Raw genomic sequence first — 20,009 nt, forward strand, 5'->3', positions numbered from 1 at the left:
ATCATGATGTTATATTTTCTGCTTTGTCTTCATTTTTTGGAACTAGCTGGACTCCTGGTCAGTGATTCTGAACGGTTCTGTGGAAGTGACTTACCCAGATGGAAAAGCAGAAATACTATGTATGGGAAATAGTTTCGGTGTCTCTCCTACTATGGACAAGGAATACATGAAAGGAGTGATGAGGACAAAGGTGGATGACTGCCAGGTATAAACTGTCATTATTCTATGCTTAATATAAAGAACTTATGTATGCAGTTGAGGTAAGATTTTTCAGCCTGTATAAACAGGTCATCTTTTAGATTTATAAAGAAGATTTTAAAGTAGAACTATGACTTTTAGTGTTATCACACTCCAGGAAATTAAAAATAAATCTCCCCTAAAGTTACTTGAACCCCACAGAGCTAAGCATTCTGTAAATGTGTTCTGTTAAAAAACAGGTGTTCTATAAATACAGTATTTTTAATTTCCATCAATAATAATTTACAGTCTAGTCAACAAAAAATATGGAAGTAAAAATGCCCATGATGAAAAGAAATTATATGTAGGTTAGTAAAGATGCTGTGATACAGTTACACAGTATTTTTATTTAAATACATGGAAGATATGGAATTGATTTTAGAAGTCATGAAAATTAATCATGGTATGAATCAGTAGAAACACTTGATAGTAAAGAAATGATTGCTAATAAAAAGAACAATGTCAGTATTGCTGTTATGTTAATATTCATTATTTAAAAGCATTTCATAAAAGACTAGAGAGAATGTTGAGACCAAATGTGAAATTTAATTAGATCGATCTAACAGGTAACCTCTATATTAGTGTAAAAAAAAATTTAAGGTGCTTTTATCATTATTAAGTATTTATAATTTAGGTCTTAAAAAATTGTCCTTGAAAGATAAAATATTTTAATATAAATAAACCAAAAGGGTTGACTTAGGCTAATTAATGTTAAGTGGTCCTTGTATTTGTTCGTTTACAGTCTAAAATATGTCATCTGAATATAGTTTATGCTAAAAGAACATCATTGAATTTTTATAATGTCTGATAAATATAAAATAGTGCTCATTTAAATTTTCATTTCAAGCGTTTTACTTACTAAGAAGAAAAATGACCATGGCTATAAATAAAATCATCTTACTTAGAGAATAATTTTGCTAAATAATTCCTCCAGTGAGCACCATAGAGAGAGGGAAAAAAAGGCTATAAATTCAGTTTTTGCGTATGTAATGCCAGAAGAGCTTTCTTAATATAGCCAGCTCTCAATTATTTGGCAAAATAGAGGAAAACAGAATGGTACATAAATCTCAAAGTCTATATTTGGCCTCAAAATGTTAAAAGGGGTCATATGTGATATTTCAGCTTCAGAATTATATTCCAAAAAAAATAAAGCCAAACTGAGTCAAAACGAACTGGAAAATTGTTAAAGGTTTCTCTGTCCTGTTATTGCTTCGCAGTCTCTCCTTGGGCCCTTCTGCAAGTCAAGATCACTAGAGCATCTGGGTCCGTTTCTGTCCTTAAAGGGCGAGTAAAAGTGATTTTATTTCTGAGGATTCAGCTACTACACTAGCGCCTCATAATTGGCCAACCCCTTTTGTTAGAAATTTTGTAATCTTGGGACTGAAGTGATATAGGAGGCATAGAAATGTCTCAGAATAATTGATAAAAATATTATGACTTAATATTCCAAGAGTGCTGAAGTAATGTCAGATGTAGCAGGTAACATTAAATATTTATCTGGGAGTCCTGGGAAAGGAGGAGGAGAGGTAGATGTAAGGAAGAGAGTTCATCTCTCTGCTGGGTGAGGAATCAGCGGAAACTCCAGAGTGACAGTCATCAAGGTAGACGCCAAGAGAAAACGCTAATTGAAAACGAAAACTCTGATTGAGGTAGTATTAGGCTCCTGTGGTTCCTGATACGAGACTCCCGGATGTACAAAGAGGGTCAAGGGTGCAGCGTCTGCCAGACAGAGTCCTTCTCACCCTGCAGGCCTCTCCACACGTTGTAAAAGGAACGTGAAATCAGGGGTTCAAGAATCACCCTTGTGATTCCCACCCATCTCAGGCCCGGCGTTCCCCCCCTCCATATTAGAACAGGCATGGAGAATGAATTTAGATATTTTAATGCAAATGCTTGTTTGCATTAAATTATATAGCATTTTAGCGTATTTCTGCTAAAATGTCATTTATTTGTCAGGAAGTGCGCGTGCCACATCCTCCTCTTGTTGGGAGAACTAAACAGTGAGAATCACATTTTTGTCCATAACGTGATCTCCACAAGGGTGTCATTGTACTGAGCACATTGTAGGCAATCAAAGGTTACTGAATGAAATGGAAGAAAGTGGTGTTCCCTTTACCAAGAGGAAGCAACCTTGGCTAGGTTTGGCCCTCATTTCCTTACAGTTCAGTGGGTTCCCAAAATACATCTTGGGTAGTGTATAGAGTCGAGCCCAAGTTCAGCCTGAGGACACAGCATGAGTGGATTCAGTTTGACATTTATTTCTGTCTGTTTGGGTCCCGTGATGTGCTCAGTGCTCAGCACTGTGCTTTGCCCTGCTCCCTTCTGTGTGCCTCTCTTCCCATTCTCTTTTTCTTTTTCTCTCTTTTTTTTGGGGGGGGGTGGGGCACACCACTCGGCATGTGGGATCTTAGTTCCCCAACCAGGGATTGAACCTGCGCCCCCTGCAGTGGAAGCACGGAGTCTTAATCACTGGACCACCAGGGAAGTCCCCTCCTCTACCCATTCTTGTCCCCTGTTGGGTTTGAAGGACAAGGGCAGGGCCAGGCATAGATGTCCTTTGGTACCAGGTGATTGGCTTCCCATTCCCCATCCATGCCTTTTCCTTTTCTTTTTCCCTCTGCCTGTCCCTCTTTTTCTTTCCCACTCTTCTACTTCTGTCTCCCCTTCCTCTCTCCACCACCTACATCTAGGGCCTGCCAGTGACACCCAGGCATGGCCTCGCCCTGCCCTGCACCCTTCAGCGGGGAGGGAACACTTGGATGCCTGTGTGAACAATTAGGTATGAACTCCCTTGCAGATGCAAAGTACCAGTTTAAACAGATCTAATGTCTTAAGGTAAATCTGTTAGACTCATGTTTTCTTGAGAGCATGAGAGCTAGTGATGCTTTGAATTTTAGCAGTAGTTTTGGAGGAGAAAGCAATTGCATGGATATAGTGAAAGCTGACTGTTTTGTATGTTGATAAAAGTTTAACTTTACTTCATTCTTTTATCATTTTTAATATTTTTTGCTAAATAAAAGTTGTGAGGTCATGTGCCCAAAAGAAAATTATCCTGGGACGTAAGAAATGAAATGAAATCATTGCCCTTTTATAGATGAAATCTTGCTTGAATTTTTATTTCATATCAGAGTGCCAAGATCATACAGGACTTTCACCTGTGAACACCTGTCTGAAAGTATAAAACCTCACTAAAACAATTATGTGTATAACTCACAAATTTTCAACTGGTTTCATCATCCCAATTAAAAATTATATTTTTCCTATAAATTTCATGTTATACCTAAAAACTTCTTAAAGCAAAAATAAATTTGCTAATAAAAAATAAATGTTTTCTTGTAAAATTTATTTCTTTTGAGATATCAGTTCTGTATGGCCATATTAGAAATTCAGTTTGGGCGTCTTTCTTTTTTCCTTTTTGGATGGTATTTCAGTTTCTGCAGAAGAAATGCCAAGGGTGTCTGTCTAGACACTAAGAATTTCAAATCAAACTTAATTCTAATTTCTTTAAGTCCTTAGTCAAGAAGATTAATTTTAGTACATTTCTCTTCAGAAAGCATTTTCTTTTTATCTCTCTACTTACTTGTTTTAACTCGGGGATACATTTCTTTTTTAGGAGATAAATGATAGAATTATGTTCTCTAAAAATGAGTATAAGAAAGAACACCTAAAATTATTTGGAGACCTGGGAAACAATTTTGCTACCCTGTAAAAAGAAAAAAGTTTAAAATATTTTTGAGGCAAGAAACTAAGGACCATAGATTTTAAACATACACACACCTGTGGTCAGTGTTAAGGATATGAGTGTGTAGGGGTTTTTTTGCCATTAAAAAAATTTTATTAAACTATCCATAATTGCTTACAACAAAAGCCTATGCTTTTCGAATTTTAACTTTTTGATTCTAAACTCTTAATAGAAAAATTAGTGAGATGATATCAATCAACTTGATGGAAGAAACTTAATATCATAGTATGCTCATTCTTGAGTGTGAACTGCTGCTGCTACTTCTGTAAAAAAGCTTTACTGATTATGCAGAAAGTATGGAAAATATAGAAAAGTATATTAAACAATGAAAGTCACTTGTAAATGGCATTGCTCAGAAATAATCATTATTATTAGCCTTTTGTGATGCCAAGATTCTGATATGCATGTATAATTTTTTTAAATTAGCAAGCATGTACTTATGAGACATTGGTTACATTAGCATGCCGAATGCACAGCTGTTTCCTCATCTGTACAGCGGGGATAATAGTAGTACCTTCCTCGTGGGCTGGTTGGGAGGATAAAGTGAGAAAGTTCCTATAAAGCTACTGCAATATGATAATAATAATAATGTCATCATTGTCATTAAAATCATTATTACAATATTTGGTTTCAAATTTTTTTAAAAAAATTAATGTATTATCATGAATATTAAGCCGGAAGTCTAAACGTCCTATAAAAATATGATTTTAGATGCCTATAGCATCTTTTATCTTACGTACATTATAATTTAACCATTCCCTCTTTTCATCTTTTCACCTTAAAGGAGAAAAAGAAATGTCCATCCTTTCTTCATTCCTAACAGATTTTTAAAATGAGAATAAATTATTCAAAATTCAGAGAAAACAATAATTTTTATTTACGAATCTACTGTTGCTTTCTCACTGGCCTCTGGCTAATCTGTGTAACAAGTGATTTCTAGAATTCATTCATAACTTTCTTTAAAACTACTAAGAAATGTAATTAAATGGTTTGCCCTGAGCCCTGAAATTTTTTTATTTTTGGGGTCGTGGAGGAGTAATTGCTTCATGTGCATATTTTTGTTAACTTTTTCTTTAAAAGAGCAAGGATTAACCTTCATACCAGTTATGAGGAATAATAATTTGAGCTTAACAAGTATGTGGCTTGTTTTGTGGACCTTTTTTGAACAGACTTTCTAAAATGATTTCTTTTATCAATTATAATTAGCAAATTTGTTATATCTACTGCTTGGGTATCTTTGAATTTTGATATCTTTTATTAAGATCATCTTTATTTTTAAATTGCTGCTCTGAAATTCTTCAAATTTTTAAAGCCCACTAAATGATAATTATGTTTTAATATCTATTTTTTAAATAATAAAATTTATTGAGCACATACTGTATACCTAGCACAGTTCAGGAGTTTTACCTGGATTATCTCACTCAGCCTCCACAAGGATCCTATGAGGCTGGTGCTCTTAGGACCATCTCGCCTTTTCAGATGGTAAAATGAGGCCCACCGAGTGATTGTCCCAGGATCCCACAGTGAGAGGTAGTAAAGCTGGGGTTTGAATCAGTTCGCCTGACCCTAGAAGCCACAGGCAGGAAGGGTTGGGGCAGGTAAGAGAATTTCTTCTGACAAGCAATTTTATGGTGATTTTACTAGCACGCTCGGATTTCCTAAGCACCAGAGAGTCCCAGGTTTGTACCTGCCCCCTGATAGTATAGCAGAAAATCACAGTCTAAAACAAGTCGTGGTCACTTAGCTCAGTCCCATGGATTCAGGTTGCACATTGCAAGTCTTAAACTAGAAAGACCACCCAGCAGCTACCCTGATGGAGTGGATTACAATCCATTATTAACATCATCCTATTCTGAATTCTTTTCATATTCTTCCTTTCTGCTAGGGCCGTAATTCTAACAGATACTTAAACGACCACGTATAGACTCTTCAGAGCTTTTTTGCTGCTCTGCCCACAGTTGTGTGTGCTCTTTTTTTTTTTTTTAATTTTTATTGGAGTATACTTGATTTACAATGTTGTGTTAGTTTACAGTGTCCAGCAAAGTGATTCAGTTATACATGTACATATAGCCAATCTTTTCTTTTTTCTCTTTACTATCTATCCTGAGAGTCCACTCTCCTCCCCCAGTGTTTTCTAAGTGTCACAGGTTGGGGGGTGGGAGTGGTGAGAAAGAACTATTCTAATTTTATCTTCTGATATTTTTCATTGTTAGGATTTTTAATATAAACTACATATAAATATTCTAAAAATGAAACTTTTCTTGACCGAGGAGGAAATACATTAAAAAGTAGAGAAGTCCGATTAAGGTTCATTACTGCCCTCATTTAGAAAGTATGGGAGAGACATGGGAAAATGTCAGTGTTAAATAATTAAAACACTGAATCATTAGCGCTGCTATAGGTCTCTCGCAAGCACTTTATCATTAGCATGTGACTTACATTTTATTCCAGTTTGTCTGCATAGCCCAGCAAGATTACTGCCGTATCCTCAACCAAGTAGAAAAGAACATGCAAAAAGTTGAAGAGGAAGGAGAGATCGTCATGGTGAAGGAACACCGAGAGCTCGATCGAACGGGAACAAGGAAGGGGCACATCGTCATCAAGGTGAGACAAACACGCCTCTGCCCCATGGCAGGAGGGTTTAGGTAGTACCCGTTAGGACGGTGTAAGATGCCCCCACTCCGTTTTTAGGCGTAACTTCTCTTAAATGTTAGCAATTGTAAAAAATCTTTATCTTTCCTGAAGAACAGCAGCCTTAGTCATTATTGGGTATGTTACCGTCCAGTTCATCTTAGGCTGAAGGTTTGAAATCAAGGTACCATATAGATGCCATTCATGCGGGATGCTGGTGACGCCTTTGATGTGTTGCAGGGCACCTCAGAAAGATTAACGATGCATTTGGTGGAAGAGCATTCGGTGGTGGATCCGACGTTTATAGAGGACTTCCTGTTGACCTATAGGACTTTCCTCTGCAGCCCGATGGAAGTGGGCAAAAAGTTGTTGGAGTGGTTTAATGACCCGAGCCTCAGGGATAAGGTTGGAAGTTGCGTTTTAGTTTCCTTTCAACTATGAAACATTCAGATACAAAGTTAAAGAGACTTTAATGTATATTTGTCATGCCACTTATGTTCAAAATATTTTGATGGGATAAGAGAATGTACTTCTTAAGCCAAAAGAAAAAAACAAGGTGATACACATAGCCGTTCTTGTTATAGGTTTCTAAGTTCAGCCCTAGAATTTTTTTTTGTTGTAAAGCCTTGCCTCTTGGGCTTGCAGTTTATTTATTTGTTTGTTAACTTATTGGGCCGCGCCATGTGGCATGTGGGATCTCAGTTCCCCGACCCGGGATCAGACCCGCGCCCCCTGCATTGGAAGTGTGGAGTCTTAACCAGGGAAGTCCCTAGAATTTTTTTTCTTTTTAACGCCAAGGCCGATACATAGGCCAGCAAATGTTTCAGTAGGTATGCTGTGAGAATCCTTCCCTATGTGGATGTATTTTTGATGTATTTGTGGGAGGAGGTGAGTTCTGTGTCCTCCTCCTCCGCCATCTTGATTCCCTTCCCCCCAGCAAATGTTTATAAACTTTAGTTTCGTTGCAAATTCTGTTAAAACACAGCCCTCAATCACCTGGGTTCCATGGGAATCTGCATCCTCTGGTTCAGTGGACGGCCAGTGTACACCACATAAAAGTTACAGTTTTTCAGTTGGCACCCGAGCAGCATCCCCTCAGAACCATCGCGGGCAGGTAGGCCCCAGGCATGTAATTCTGAACAAACCCTCTTCAGCAGCTCTTGAGTCAAGCTCTTTTTCAAGGCCAGAGTGGGTGATAAAGTACCTAGTCTTGTGAGGTTTGAGAGTTACTCATGGCCTGTACTCATTTCTCCTTCCACGTGACGGCCTGGTTTCCATGAGGCCGACTTGGGAGAGTCAGGGCGTACAAATCCAGAACTGGGCACTAGCAGCAAAGGACCTCCAGCTCCAGGGCTTCCCTGGTGGCGCAGTGGTTGAGAGTCCGTCTGCCGATGCAGGGGACACGGGTTCGTGCCCCGGTCCGGGAAGATCCCACATGCCGTGGAGCGGCTGGGCCCATGAGCCATGGCCGCTGAGCCTGCGCGTCCGGAGCCTGTGCTCCGCAACGGGAGAGGCCACAACAGTGAGAGGCCCACGTACTGCAAAAAAAAAAAACAAAAAGAAGGCCTCCAGCTCCAGTGCTGGTCCTTCCGCTGACTCACCCACGGCCCTAGAGCAATTGTTTGGACAGTAATGCTCTTCATCTCATAATCCGAGGGTCACAGGCATGGAAGACCTCAGCCGAGGTCCTTAGCCTTAGCATTGCCTCTGCCGTTTACGTCTGTGTCATCTCACCCTCCTGCTACTCATCTCTTTACTTGTAAAACAGTAATCAGCCTCCTTTTGGGGTTGCTGTGAAGGTGAATAGCCGTGTAGGGCCTGGCTCCCAGCAGTCTCTTAGTGCATCTTAAAGCTGTTGTGATGGTAGTTGATAGTATTCAGTTTATGATTTATGAATCTCATTTTTCTAACCTGGAATATGGCTAGTAGACTTCTAAGTTGGCTTCTCAGCTACAAACTTTTAATTTTATGAAAAGGTCAGGTGTTAAGGATATAGTTTCAGGGGAGATGGTCATCTGGGTTTCCTAAACTTGAAAAATGGGCGTTAGTGGAAATAAATGACAAAAATTAATATAAATATCGAGAGTTGACTCCTGAGTGATTAGTCAGGTTATATACTATAATTTGTCACAGCATACTAACTATAAGCAGTATTTTAACTGCAATTTGAAGATTAACTGTATACTGTCTACTCTGTTTCTTTACTGCTAGAATGGCATGCTTAATTTTCCCACTTTAAGAGGTTAGTTAATGCTTGAAAACAATGCTATGGAAAATTTCTTTGATCTTGTTATTCAAGATATAGAACATTAAACTCATATAAAATAAAACAGGTACTTTTATATTTAAAGTTGCAGTTATACTCACTTCATATAGTAAAATTTTACTGAGAATTAGATGTTGTTATAAATATTAAGGATGCCCTTAGAACATAACAGGTAAAGTTGTCATCCTCATGGAACTTATAGTCTAATGAAGGTCACACAGTTCTTGCTGGTACAAAGCTAATATTCCACAGCTGTGAGTGTGTGTATTGTTCTGTATAAAGCTCAGTGTAGGGCTCAGTGAAAACATGTGTGCAGGGTAAGAAAAGGCTACTCATTTTCCCTGCACAATTGTAGATGTTAAAGTTTCTGTCTTCTTTTGTATTAGTTTGATTTTATTATAGTTTTTATTGTGACCTATATCAAATATATTTTGAGATGAAGCAAGATAAAAGTTAGTTACCATGCTTCACAGAATCAAAACCCTTCTCGGTCAAACAGCGTAAAGTCCACATTCAAAGTATTACTGTATATTTTTAGAAGGTCATCCTCTTATGAATGAAATCTGAGAGTTTTATTGTTACCTTTCTTGCTCATTGTTATTAGGTAAATTGTTTGTTGGATAACTTTTTTGAAATGACTTTAATCGTAAATTTTTAGCACTAGAAAGAAGAAAACCTGTTAAAAATAATTGATTTTGCAGGTTACACGGGTAGTATTATTGTGGGTGAATAATCACTTCAATGACTTCGAAGGGGATCCTGCGATGACTCGATTTCTAGAAGAATTTGAAAATAATCTGGAAAGAGAGGTAATATTGGGGATTTTTAAAAAATAAACCATCAGCTTTAAGTTCATTTGATTCAGCCCATCTTTGAAACCACTCTTTTTGAACTCTTGTAGAAAATGGGTGGACATCTAAGGCTGTTAAATATTGCTTGTGCTGCTAAAGCAAAAAGAAGATTGATGACACTCACAAAACCATCCCGAGAAGCTCCCTTGCCTTTCATCTTGCTTGGAGGCTCAGAGAAAGGATTTGGAATCTTTGTTGACAGTGTAGATTCAGGTAGCAAAGCAACCGAGGCAGGCTTGAAACGAGGGGACCAGGTATGGTATTTCTGAATGCAAACATAAGGGTAAATACTGGTGTCTTTTTCTCCTTCAGTCAATTGGGGAACTGAAATTAATCTTATAACTTTATTTTTAGATATTAGAAGTAAATGGTCAAAACTTTGAAAACATTCAGCTGTCAAAAGCTATGGAAATTCTTAGAAATAACACACACTTATCTATCACTGTGAAAACCAATTTATTTGGTAAGTGGTTTAGATTTTTGCATACTTTCATTTTTCTCCTTTTTTTTTGGTCTTTTTTTTTTAGCATTTAGGTCTTAATCATGAAAAAAGTCATGTTTATCATTCAAACATCATAAGAATTGAAAATTTATAGTAAAATGCATAGATACAGAATGAATTATGTAAGTGTATAATTAGATCTGAATCAAAATCTACTTACTTGAGGACCATAACATTATTTTTATCGATGTTTTTATTGATAAATATTTCAAATATCTATACATTTAAAGAGTGTACTATTTTAACTTAATCTGAGTAGAAGTGACAGAAGACATACAAAAACAGATTCTTGGTGTCATTTGTTCATTGGAGTAGTGTTTTTCTACAAGATTACCATTTTGATAGCTGAAGTCTGTACTTAGATAATATTTCCAAGTTCTACAATCGCCTTTGAATTGTTCAGATTTCTTATAATGGGCGTTTTGCGGTGTTTGTTTCCTTTTTAGTATTTAAAGAACTTCTAACAAGATTGTCAGAAGAGAAGAGAAATGGTGCCCCTCACCTCCCTAAAATTGGAGACATCAAAAAGGCCAGTCGCTACTCCATTCCAGATCTCGCTGTAGATGTAGAACAGGTGATAGGACTTGAAAAAGTAAATAAGAAAAGTAAAGCCAACACTGTTGGGGGAAGGAACAAGCTAAAAAAGATACTGGACAAGACTCGGATTAGTATCTTGCCACAAAAACCATATAAGTAAGTGTCTGTATAAGTTTTCTGTACATTATGTTATTGTGTTAAAATGACATGCAAAGGTGGTGATGTAACTGGTGTTTGCACATGAGTGTAAAAAATGTTTTCAAGCTTTTATGGCTGAGCTATCTTAGAAGCGATATTGAACAATTAAGTTTGTTTTAATCCCATTTTTGCCACTTAACTTGCCCACTCCGATCTTCATTGAAATATTTTGTTTCTCATTTGGACTTTTAAAAGGCAAGAATATGTGTTTGCTCCTGTCTCCGCCATGGTGTGGCGTCATTTCTGCTCCTGTTTCTTTGTTTCTGGGTGTCTTCTCCACCATCAGCATCCGCTGTGTGCCAGTCAGGTCATGGCTGCTCCCAGTTGGTTCCGTTCACGCTTGCCATTCTCTTGTTTCCTCTCTCTCCTGTTTTCAGTTATTTAACTGTTGCCAAGACATCACCAACCAAGCACAGAACTCCTTTCCTTCCTCCCAGTGGGCTCTGCAGTCAGAATGTCAGGTGTATTCTTGAATCTCTTCTTAGCTGTTTACTTACGCCAGGAGCTCATACCAGACAAAGTTGCAGGTGTCGCACTTTTTTAGCTTTGCTTGTCTGCTTGCTTTTGTCTTCATTTTAGCTCCTTCTGGGTCTGTGCGTGTTCTATAAAACCCAGTTACCATCACCCAAAAATTCTTTAAAGTATTAAATTACACAGGGGCCCCAAATTCATTTATTATTGATTCCTCAAACTACAGAGGTGTAAGAGATAACCTGAAAACATAAAGATTATTTTCTTTCTTTGATAATCTAATGGGTCCTACAGAGGAGCAGCACATGTAAGCATTCAGGAGTGTATCGAGCATTTTTTTTTAATTCCACTTCAGATAAAATTTTCATCCAAAGATTAGAGAGATATGGTCTAGGATGTGCTGTTGATGGGTCGAGTGTCAAACTTGTGTTTTCCCCATTAAACTATAATGATTGGTGGTTTCATATCAGCTAGAAAAGACTGCTACAGCAGAGTCCTGAGGATAAGCAGTGAGTAAGATGGCTTTATTTATAGACTCGAGAGCATGATTATACCAAGTAAGTTTCTAAGAGACAGTGGATTAGGCCTGCTGGCATTATAGAAAATAGGAATCGATTTTTTAAGTGACCCTTCTTGATGAAATGCTCATTTTTAAGTAGATAAGAAAAGTTACTTCAGTTACTTTAACGTAGAATTATTAGCAGGACGGTAACAAAAAAAATCTTAGAGTCAGTTGACCATGAGTTAAATATGAACCTTTAAAACAATCTAACACAAGTCAGCATGACCCTGCCGAGTATTAATAGAAACGTGACATGTCAGAGCTGGGACGTAATCCATCCCCGGTACAGGGTGCTGGCGAAGGACCCAGGATGAGAATACTATGTATAATGTTATTCTGTGTATTTAGAAAGATATTCAAAAGAGAAAAGAAAAAAGGATAATAATTAGACATGATGATTTTTAAAGCACTGAGGAAACATCTTAAATTTGCCTTGAAGAACATAGATGACTCATTTAAATCTTTTTATGAAATATTAAATATTATTATGAAAATTATTTGAAATAATCCATATATGTAATGTAATTGAAATGAAAAGAATAGTTATATTTAAAAGAAGGCTCAGTAAACTGTAGGATCTATTATATTGGTATGATAGACTTTATTTAATACTAGTTACTACTAAAACTTTTCTCTCCTAGAAATAAGCATATGTTTAGAAAGATTTTTTTTTTGACAAAGCTACCAAAGTAGTCAAGCAGATGAATCTTCTAGTACGTTCTATTTTTTAATTTTTAAATTTGTTTTTTATTTTTTGGCTGCGCTGGTCTTCATTGCGGCATGTGGGCTCTTCGTTGCAGGCTTCTCTTTAATTGTGGCATGTGGGCTCTCTAGTTGTGGCACGCGGGCTCAGTAGTTGCGGTGCACGGGCTCTAGAGCACGCAGGCTCAGTAGCTGTGGCACGCGGGCTCAGTAGTTGCGGTGCGTAGGCTCTAGAGCACGCGGGCTCAGTAGTTGTGGCACACGGGCTTCTCTCTAGCTGTGGCATGAAGGTTTAGTTGCCCCGCGGCACGTGGGATCTTAGTTCCCCGACCAGGGATCGAACCCACATCCCCTGCATTGGAAGGTGGATTCTTAACCACTGGACCATCAGGGAAGTCCCAGATGAACTTCCAGATATACTGTTTTTTTTTTTTCTCTCTCAAACATTATCAGTATCACAGAAGCTAAGATGTTGGATGGTGGCAGCCTGACAAGGACAGGCCCGGAAGAGTGATGTGACTATGGGGTGGGTGGGCAGGAGGCTGGTAAAGCTCGGGTCTGTTTGTCGGGTAAGTGGAGAAAGACTGCAGAACCCTGAGGAAAGAGAGAATAAACCAACAGACTACATATAAAGTTAACCAAGGTCAAAATATCTCAGTAGCAGTGAGAGAGTTCTAGAGGTCCAGCAACAAGCGAATGTGCTCGGAGGTGGACCTTTCTGAACTAAGCCTTTAATATAAAGTAGTTTCAGTCCAAGAGTAACCCTGCGTCTGTGGACGGCAGAGATACAGCTGATAGTAGAGCGTTAGATCATCATGCTTGGTATTGAAACGTTGCTGAGAAACAGCTCGGAAGAAGGCTGCTCGTTGGGGGTTGCCTCGAGTGCGCCAGGATTGATAGCATCTGTGCCAGCAAAGGCCCAGTTGGCTCTGTCTTTGGTCTGAGTCCATAGCAGTTGTCTCATGTACGTATGACATCTAATATTTTTGGCAGTAAAGCCTGGTTTATATGGATGAAAAATAAAATTCCGCTAAAAATGTGAAGGTTTTATTTAATGTTGCATAGCACATGAATCCTTTTTGTCTGTAGATACATGCCTCTATGCACTTAAATGGAAATTTAATTTTGTTGTGGACTTACCTTTGAATCTTTTTTTAACTGTTAATTGCAATAGAGTTGATTTACAGTGTTGCGTTAGTTTCAGGTGTACGGCAAAGTGACTCCGTTTTATATATACCTACTTTTTAGATTCTTTTCCCATGTAGGTTATTACGAGATATTGAGTATAGTTCCTCAGGCTAAGCAGCCTTGTTGGTTATCTGTTTTATATATAGTAGTGTGTATATGTTAATCCCAAACTCCTAATGTATCCCTCCCCACCTTCCCCTCTAGTTACTGTAAGTTTGTTTTCTATGTCTGTGAGGCTATTTCTGTTTTGTAAATAAGTTCATTTGTACCATTTTTTAATATTCCACATGTAAGCGATATCATAGATAATTCGTTGTTCTCTGTCTGACTTACTTCACTTAGTATGGTAATCTCTAGGTCCATCCCTGTTGATTCAAATGGCATTGTTTCATTCCTTTTTGTGGCTGAGTAATATTCCATTGTGTTTATATACCACGTCTTCTTTATCCATTCATCTGTTGATGGACACTTAGGTCGCTTCCACAACTGGCTATTGTAAAAAGTGCTGCTGTGAACATTGAGGTGCGTGTATCTTTTCAAATTAGTGTTTTCTCCAGATATATGCCCAGGAGTGGGATCGCTGGATCATATTTACCTATGAAGTTTGAAGAATTTACACTAAAATCATCTTTGGTCTTGTGCTTGCTTATTTGCCTCTGTAATTTCCATTTCCCTCCCAAATAAAGAGGAAGAATGCTGCTAGATTTTGGTAGTTATTTTGATCAAGCTGTCATGTCCGAAAGCCTAATTGATGCTAAGTGTCTTAATTATGGCACCTTGGTTGGTATCCCAACCTTAGTATGATCTTCTTTCTCCTTGTTCAAGGTATTTATAGAGATTTATAGAGATTGGTCAGAGCTTGTGTTCTACTTCTTTCGTGTTTGTTTGTGCTTATCGTTTCATTCTGATGTTTTGTTTTGGAAACAGTTGGCCCTTCAAATCTAGAAATAATGTTATGTATTATTAAACCATGTTTCAAGAGTTGTCCCCAGGTTTTTATAAATGGAAATGAGTTTGTAGCTATCCATAGTAAGTAGTATTTCTCTGGGAGCTTAAACGTAGAACTAGAAATTTTGAGTAGTAAGTTCAAAGTGAAAGTGAGTCATTGGGTTTCCATTGCCTCTTTTTTGATGCCAAGAAATGTCACCATGCACCACTGCTTTTTTAGGCTCTGTATAATTAAGAAATAATGTCTGTGTCAAGCTTTCTTTACATTTGACTCCATCATGATCTCATTTATTTCTCTGAAACACTGGAGAATGAAGTTGGGACAGTTTGGATGTTTTTTTCTCTATTCATTTTTTTACTCAATTTCTTCATTTCTTTAAGATTATAAAACAACTTACCCTTCTGAGGCAGAAGTCATCATTTGAGTGACTGAATGCCTTTTTAAAAATGTGCTTTTTCTTAAATCTATTTCCATGACTAACTAGGGCTTATCTTTTCTGAATATATGTCTGTACTCAGAAACTACTAATATTTGTTATGATTTGTCTTAAGCTAAAAAGGCAAAGGTTTTAGAGAAACATGCTACGCAGTTAAGAACATGAGTTGGATACACTTAAGCAGTAGTTGCTTTTGCAAGTTCCAACCGAATTTATTAATGATAGTTGTACGTTAACTGCGGGTTTTCTGAAATACGGTTTATTCATTGTCCGTGCACACTATCTATTGATGAGTCATAACTTTTTACCTTTCCTCTTGGTTCAGTGACATCGGGATCGGTCAGTCTCAGGATGACAGCATAGTCGGATTAAGGCAGACCAAGCACATCCCGACCGCGCTGCCCGTCAGTGGAACGTTATCGTCCAGTAACCCTGATTTACTGCAGTCCCATCATCGCATCTTAGACTTCAGTGCTACTCCTGGTAAGCGTGGCCCACACTGCTTTTGTTTTCTCGTCTCTTTTTCCCCTGACATAACGGTAATGCTGTGTGTATCTCTCCTGGCGTGGCATGGACTCTATCAGATGCTATAAGTCAGGATAAAATGTAAATTTCCAACAGCTGGAACCAGTTCTTCTTTATTCTTCAGACCAATCTGATATGCCCACGTGCAAATGAATCTCTCTGAACTCGCATTCTTTTTCCTAAAATGAAGTTAGCACGTACCATGCAGGTATCACCAGGTCATGTCAAATAAAGAGTCCAGAGGCATATTTTCAGTCAGCTTCCTGGGCTCTTCAGTGTAATAAAGATGCCAGCCTGACCACCCTGCATGCTGCCCTTGGGACCTGATCTGTTTGCCTTTGTCTGTGGGTAATGTGACTATCTTTAGGCAGACGTGTTCATGCAGCGTGCCTGTATGTTGACTAAGTGAATCTTTGCAGGAGGGTTGAAGTAAGGGAGAGATGACAGTTTAGCATTATCTTCTCTGAGGAGACGCTTTCAGGTGGCATTCCTTGATTGTATTGCCAGGTCCTGAAATCCTTTCTCCTGGCTCTTCTTTCCCCCAGACTTGCCAGATCAAGTGCTAAGGGTTTTCAAGGCTGACCAGCAAAGCAGATACATCATGATCAGTAAGGACACCACGGCGAAGGAGGTGGTCATTCAGGCCATCCGGGAGTTTGCTGTCACCACCACCCCAGATCAGTACTCACTCTGTGAGGTCTCTGTCACACCAGAGGGAGTGATCAAACAAAGACGACTTCCGGATCAGCTTTCCAAACTCGCCGACAGAATACAGCTGAGTGGAAGGTAGACGTCATCTATCCTGTTGGATTTCTTTACCCCGTCCTTAACCCCACACCAGAGTCTGGTGAACGCTTTCTAAGGGTTTTTAAAATAAGTTGCAGATTAAAAGCAAGATTTTCCCCATTGACCAAGCATTGCCGTATCCAAGGAAATGCACACAGTAGACTGTGGACCCCTCGCAAGGATCTCTTAGGAGCTCGTGCAAAACGAGGGCGCTGGGCCCTGACGGTTGTCACTGCCGGCCAGCGCTCACGCTCCCATAAGGACGCGCAGGAGGGCACCTCCCTTCTCCTGGCAGACGCACCTTCACAAACACATCTTCCACTAGTATCCTCTGTGTCGCCCGCTCCTGCCTACCGGACTTTTCCAGGAGCTGCGTTTGTTTACGCGGAGATGTCTGTGACAGTGTGGCTGGCTGAAACTGCCTGTTATTGTTCATGACACTATGAAAAACCCTTCTTAACTCTGGAACCAAAGCTCATTTGCCTCAGAGTGTGGTCTGCTGCTGCTTGGTCTTCAGAGCGCTTCTGTCACACAGTGCTCGTAGGAAAGTATTGTATGGGGTCTTGTCAGCCTCTTGCATGGCGTTTCCATTGATAAAATGTAATTGATAGCCTCAAATCACAAATAAGGGAAAGTTGAAAAAGTAGTTCGGTTTTGGCTCTCGTATAATGACTAGAGTCGGCACTTACTGAAAATTGTTTTCGTGAGTCACGTTTTTTCTTTTTTTCTTGCCATACGGAGTGTTTCATTGTATTCTTGACTTCTTCGTGTTATGCATCTAAACCTGGTTTAATTCATTCAGAGCTGCGTTCTTGCTGTCAGCTATAACTTCCTTTGTCTTCTTCACTTTCACTTTATTTCCAGCCCTGACACTAGTGGGTAGGGTTGTTTTAGGAGGCCCACTGTCTCGTTATCATTTGAATATGCATTGACCTATGTGTAATCTTGGTGGAGTTCTCCAAATCTCACTGAGGTGCAGAGTCATGATTCACAGTCAGTATACAAGAAAATTGCAAATGGATTCACATCGTGGGCTTCATGAGTAATCAAAGCTGAGAACGTGGGCTTCCCTGGTGGCACAGTGGTTGGGAGTCCACCTGCCGATGCAGGGGACACGGGTTCGTGCCCCGGTCCGGGAGGATCCCACATGCCGCAGAGCTGCTGGGCCTGTGAGCCATGGCCACTGAGCCTGCGCGTCCGGAGCCTGTGCTCCGCAACGGGAGAGGCCACAACAGTGAGGGGCCCGCATACCGCAAAAAAAAAAAAAAAAAAATTGAGAACGTGAAATCTGTGAGTGTCAAGGTCCTGAGGTCTGTGTCTTCGGCGATATATGCAGAAGGCCAGTTTAGCAGGACCGCCCTGCTCATTCTGTTTCTTCCTTTATGGAATCTGGCTTAAGGAGAGCATCTTTGTATAAAATCGGGGAAAAAAAAATCACAGGGCAAACATCTGGATTCTGTTTTTGTCAAGTCACTTAACGGAGGGAAAGGAGCGCTAACCCTGAGTTTTCTCTCTACAGCTGGCGTACATCTCTGGGAGCCTCCGTTTCCTCATCTGACAAATAGGAATAATACCTGTCCCACTTACTTGGAGGGTTTTCATGAAAATCAGACATTTGAACGTTAAAATCTATTTTTAGGATCGTTCTCCTCATAGGATCAAATAGAGGGAGATAGCTTACAGGTTTCTTTGGTATTTGAATAAATAGGTTGGATTGATCAATCTTTCCTGTTTCCTTCCGTAGAGCTTTTTTCATTATTTAAACTGAAAATTTTTTAAATTTAGCTATTTTCTGTCCTTTTTAGCAAAAAAAAAGGTAATCTAGAAGGCAGGGAAGGACAAGACAAAATGGATTGCACCTGGTACAGATGCAATTCCATGTGATGCGTCAGTTTCTGTCGGTGGCTTCTGGGCCGGGTTCTGTGATCTGGTGACCGAGGAGCTGCTGCCTTCTCTGTCTGTCCTTCCGTCATTCAGTGGAGTGTTCTCACCACCGTTCAGCAGACAGCATCGTTCTTTCAAGGAGTATCGTGAGACTGCTGCTCAGGCTCTGAATTCTGTGTCTCTCACAGGTATTACTTGAAAAACAACATGGAGACAGAGACCCTTTGTTCGGATGAAGATGCTCAGGAGCTGCTGAGAGAGAGTCAGATCTCCCTGCTGCAGCTCAGCACCGTAGAGGTGGCCACGCAGCTCTCCATGCGGAACTTTGAGCTCTTCCGCAACATCGAACCCACTGAGTATATAGATGATTTATTCAAGCTCAGATCGAAAACCAGCTGTGCCAACCTGAAGAAATTCGAGGAGGTCATTAACCAGGAGACGTTCTGGGTAGCCTCTGAGATTCTACGGGAGACGAACCAGCTGAAGAGGATGAAGACCATTAAGCATTTCATCAAGATCGCTCTGCACTGCAGGGAGTGCAAGAATTTTAACTCCATGTTTGCAATCATCAGGTAAGGGCATATTTGTCGTGAGGTGCGATTCAGTTTGCAGATTTAAAAATGCATCAATCCCTGAAAGCCACAGACTCTGTGTGAGTGTAGTAGTTTTTAATTGCATCATATGGAACAATTCTTTTTCTCTTAATCCTTAATTTAAAATCTCTTGTAATGGATGGACCTAGAGATGATCGTACTAAGTGAAGTAAGCCAGCCAAAGACGAATATCATATGATATTGCTTATATGTGGAATCTTAAAAAAAAAAAAAAATATATATATATATATATATATATATAAATGCACCTATTTACAAAACAGAAACAGACTCACAGACGTACAAAACAAATGTATGCTTAGCAAAGGGGGAAGAGGTTGGCGAGGGGTAAATCAGGAGTCTGGGATTCACAGATACACACGACTATATAGAAAATAGATAACCAACAAGGACCTACTGTGCAGCACAGGGAACTCTCCTCAGCATTTTGTAATAGCCTATAAGGGAAAAGAATCTGAAAACGAATAGATATATTCTTTTTATATATAGATAGAATAGATATATGTAGATGTGTGTGTGTGTGTGTGTGTATGATGAATCACTCTGCTGTGTATACCTGAAACTAACACAACACTGTAAATCAGCTGTACTTCAAAAAACATTCTCTTTTATGCTAATTTAAAGCCCAGAAAATCTATATTCACCACTTTTTTAGCTCTGTGACTTTGGGCAAATTATTTGAGCTTCTCTGAAAGTCAGTTTATTTCTCTATAAAATAACAGTGACCCAAAGAGTTATCAAGTAGACTAAGGGACACGACGTATGTGGCGTTCCATCAACCAGCACACAGCAGGGGGATGCCTAGTAAATGTTACTTTTCTTCCCTTTTAAGTGCTTAGACTGAGGCTGGAAGAAAGTGCAGGCTGAAACAATGAGCAATATTGACATTGATGGTGGTGATTCAGTTAGTCATTTTTTCTGTCTAGGA

General features: G+C 39.2%; 1 protein-coding gene across 11 annotated transcripts in view; it reads left to right on the plus strand.

The window, feature by feature from the left end:
* Positions 1-20,009, plus strand: part of RAPGEF2 (Rap guanine nucleotide exchange factor 2) — a 241,680-nt gene that overhangs the window by 203,353 nt on the left and 18,318 nt on the right. For all 11 annotated transcript variants that reach the window (XM_082652809.1, XM_082652814.1, XM_082652813.1 and 8 more), the window contains 10 exons: positions 47-205; positions 6,431-6,583; positions 6,851-7,015; positions 9,578-9,685; positions 9,778-9,981; positions 10,082-10,190; positions 10,676-10,922; positions 15,598-15,755; positions 16,343-16,583; positions 18,656-19,039. In XM_082652809.1, the coding sequence (XP_082508935.1) occupies positions 47-205; positions 6,431-6,583; positions 6,851-7,015; positions 9,578-9,685; positions 9,778-9,981; positions 10,082-10,190; positions 10,676-10,922; positions 15,598-15,755; positions 16,343-16,583; positions 18,656-19,039 (1,928 nt within the window). The remainder of the gene's footprint in view (positions 1-46; positions 206-6,430; positions 6,584-6,850; positions 7,016-9,577; positions 9,686-9,777; positions 9,982-10,081; positions 10,191-10,675; positions 10,923-15,597; positions 15,756-16,342; positions 16,584-18,655; positions 19,040-20,009) is intronic.

This window comes from Grampus griseus, assembly GCF_964374135.1.
Source record: "Grampus griseus genome assembly, chromosome: 4".
Taxonomy (NCBI): Eukaryota; Metazoa; Chordata; class Mammalia; order Artiodactyla; family Delphinidae; genus Grampus; species Grampus griseus.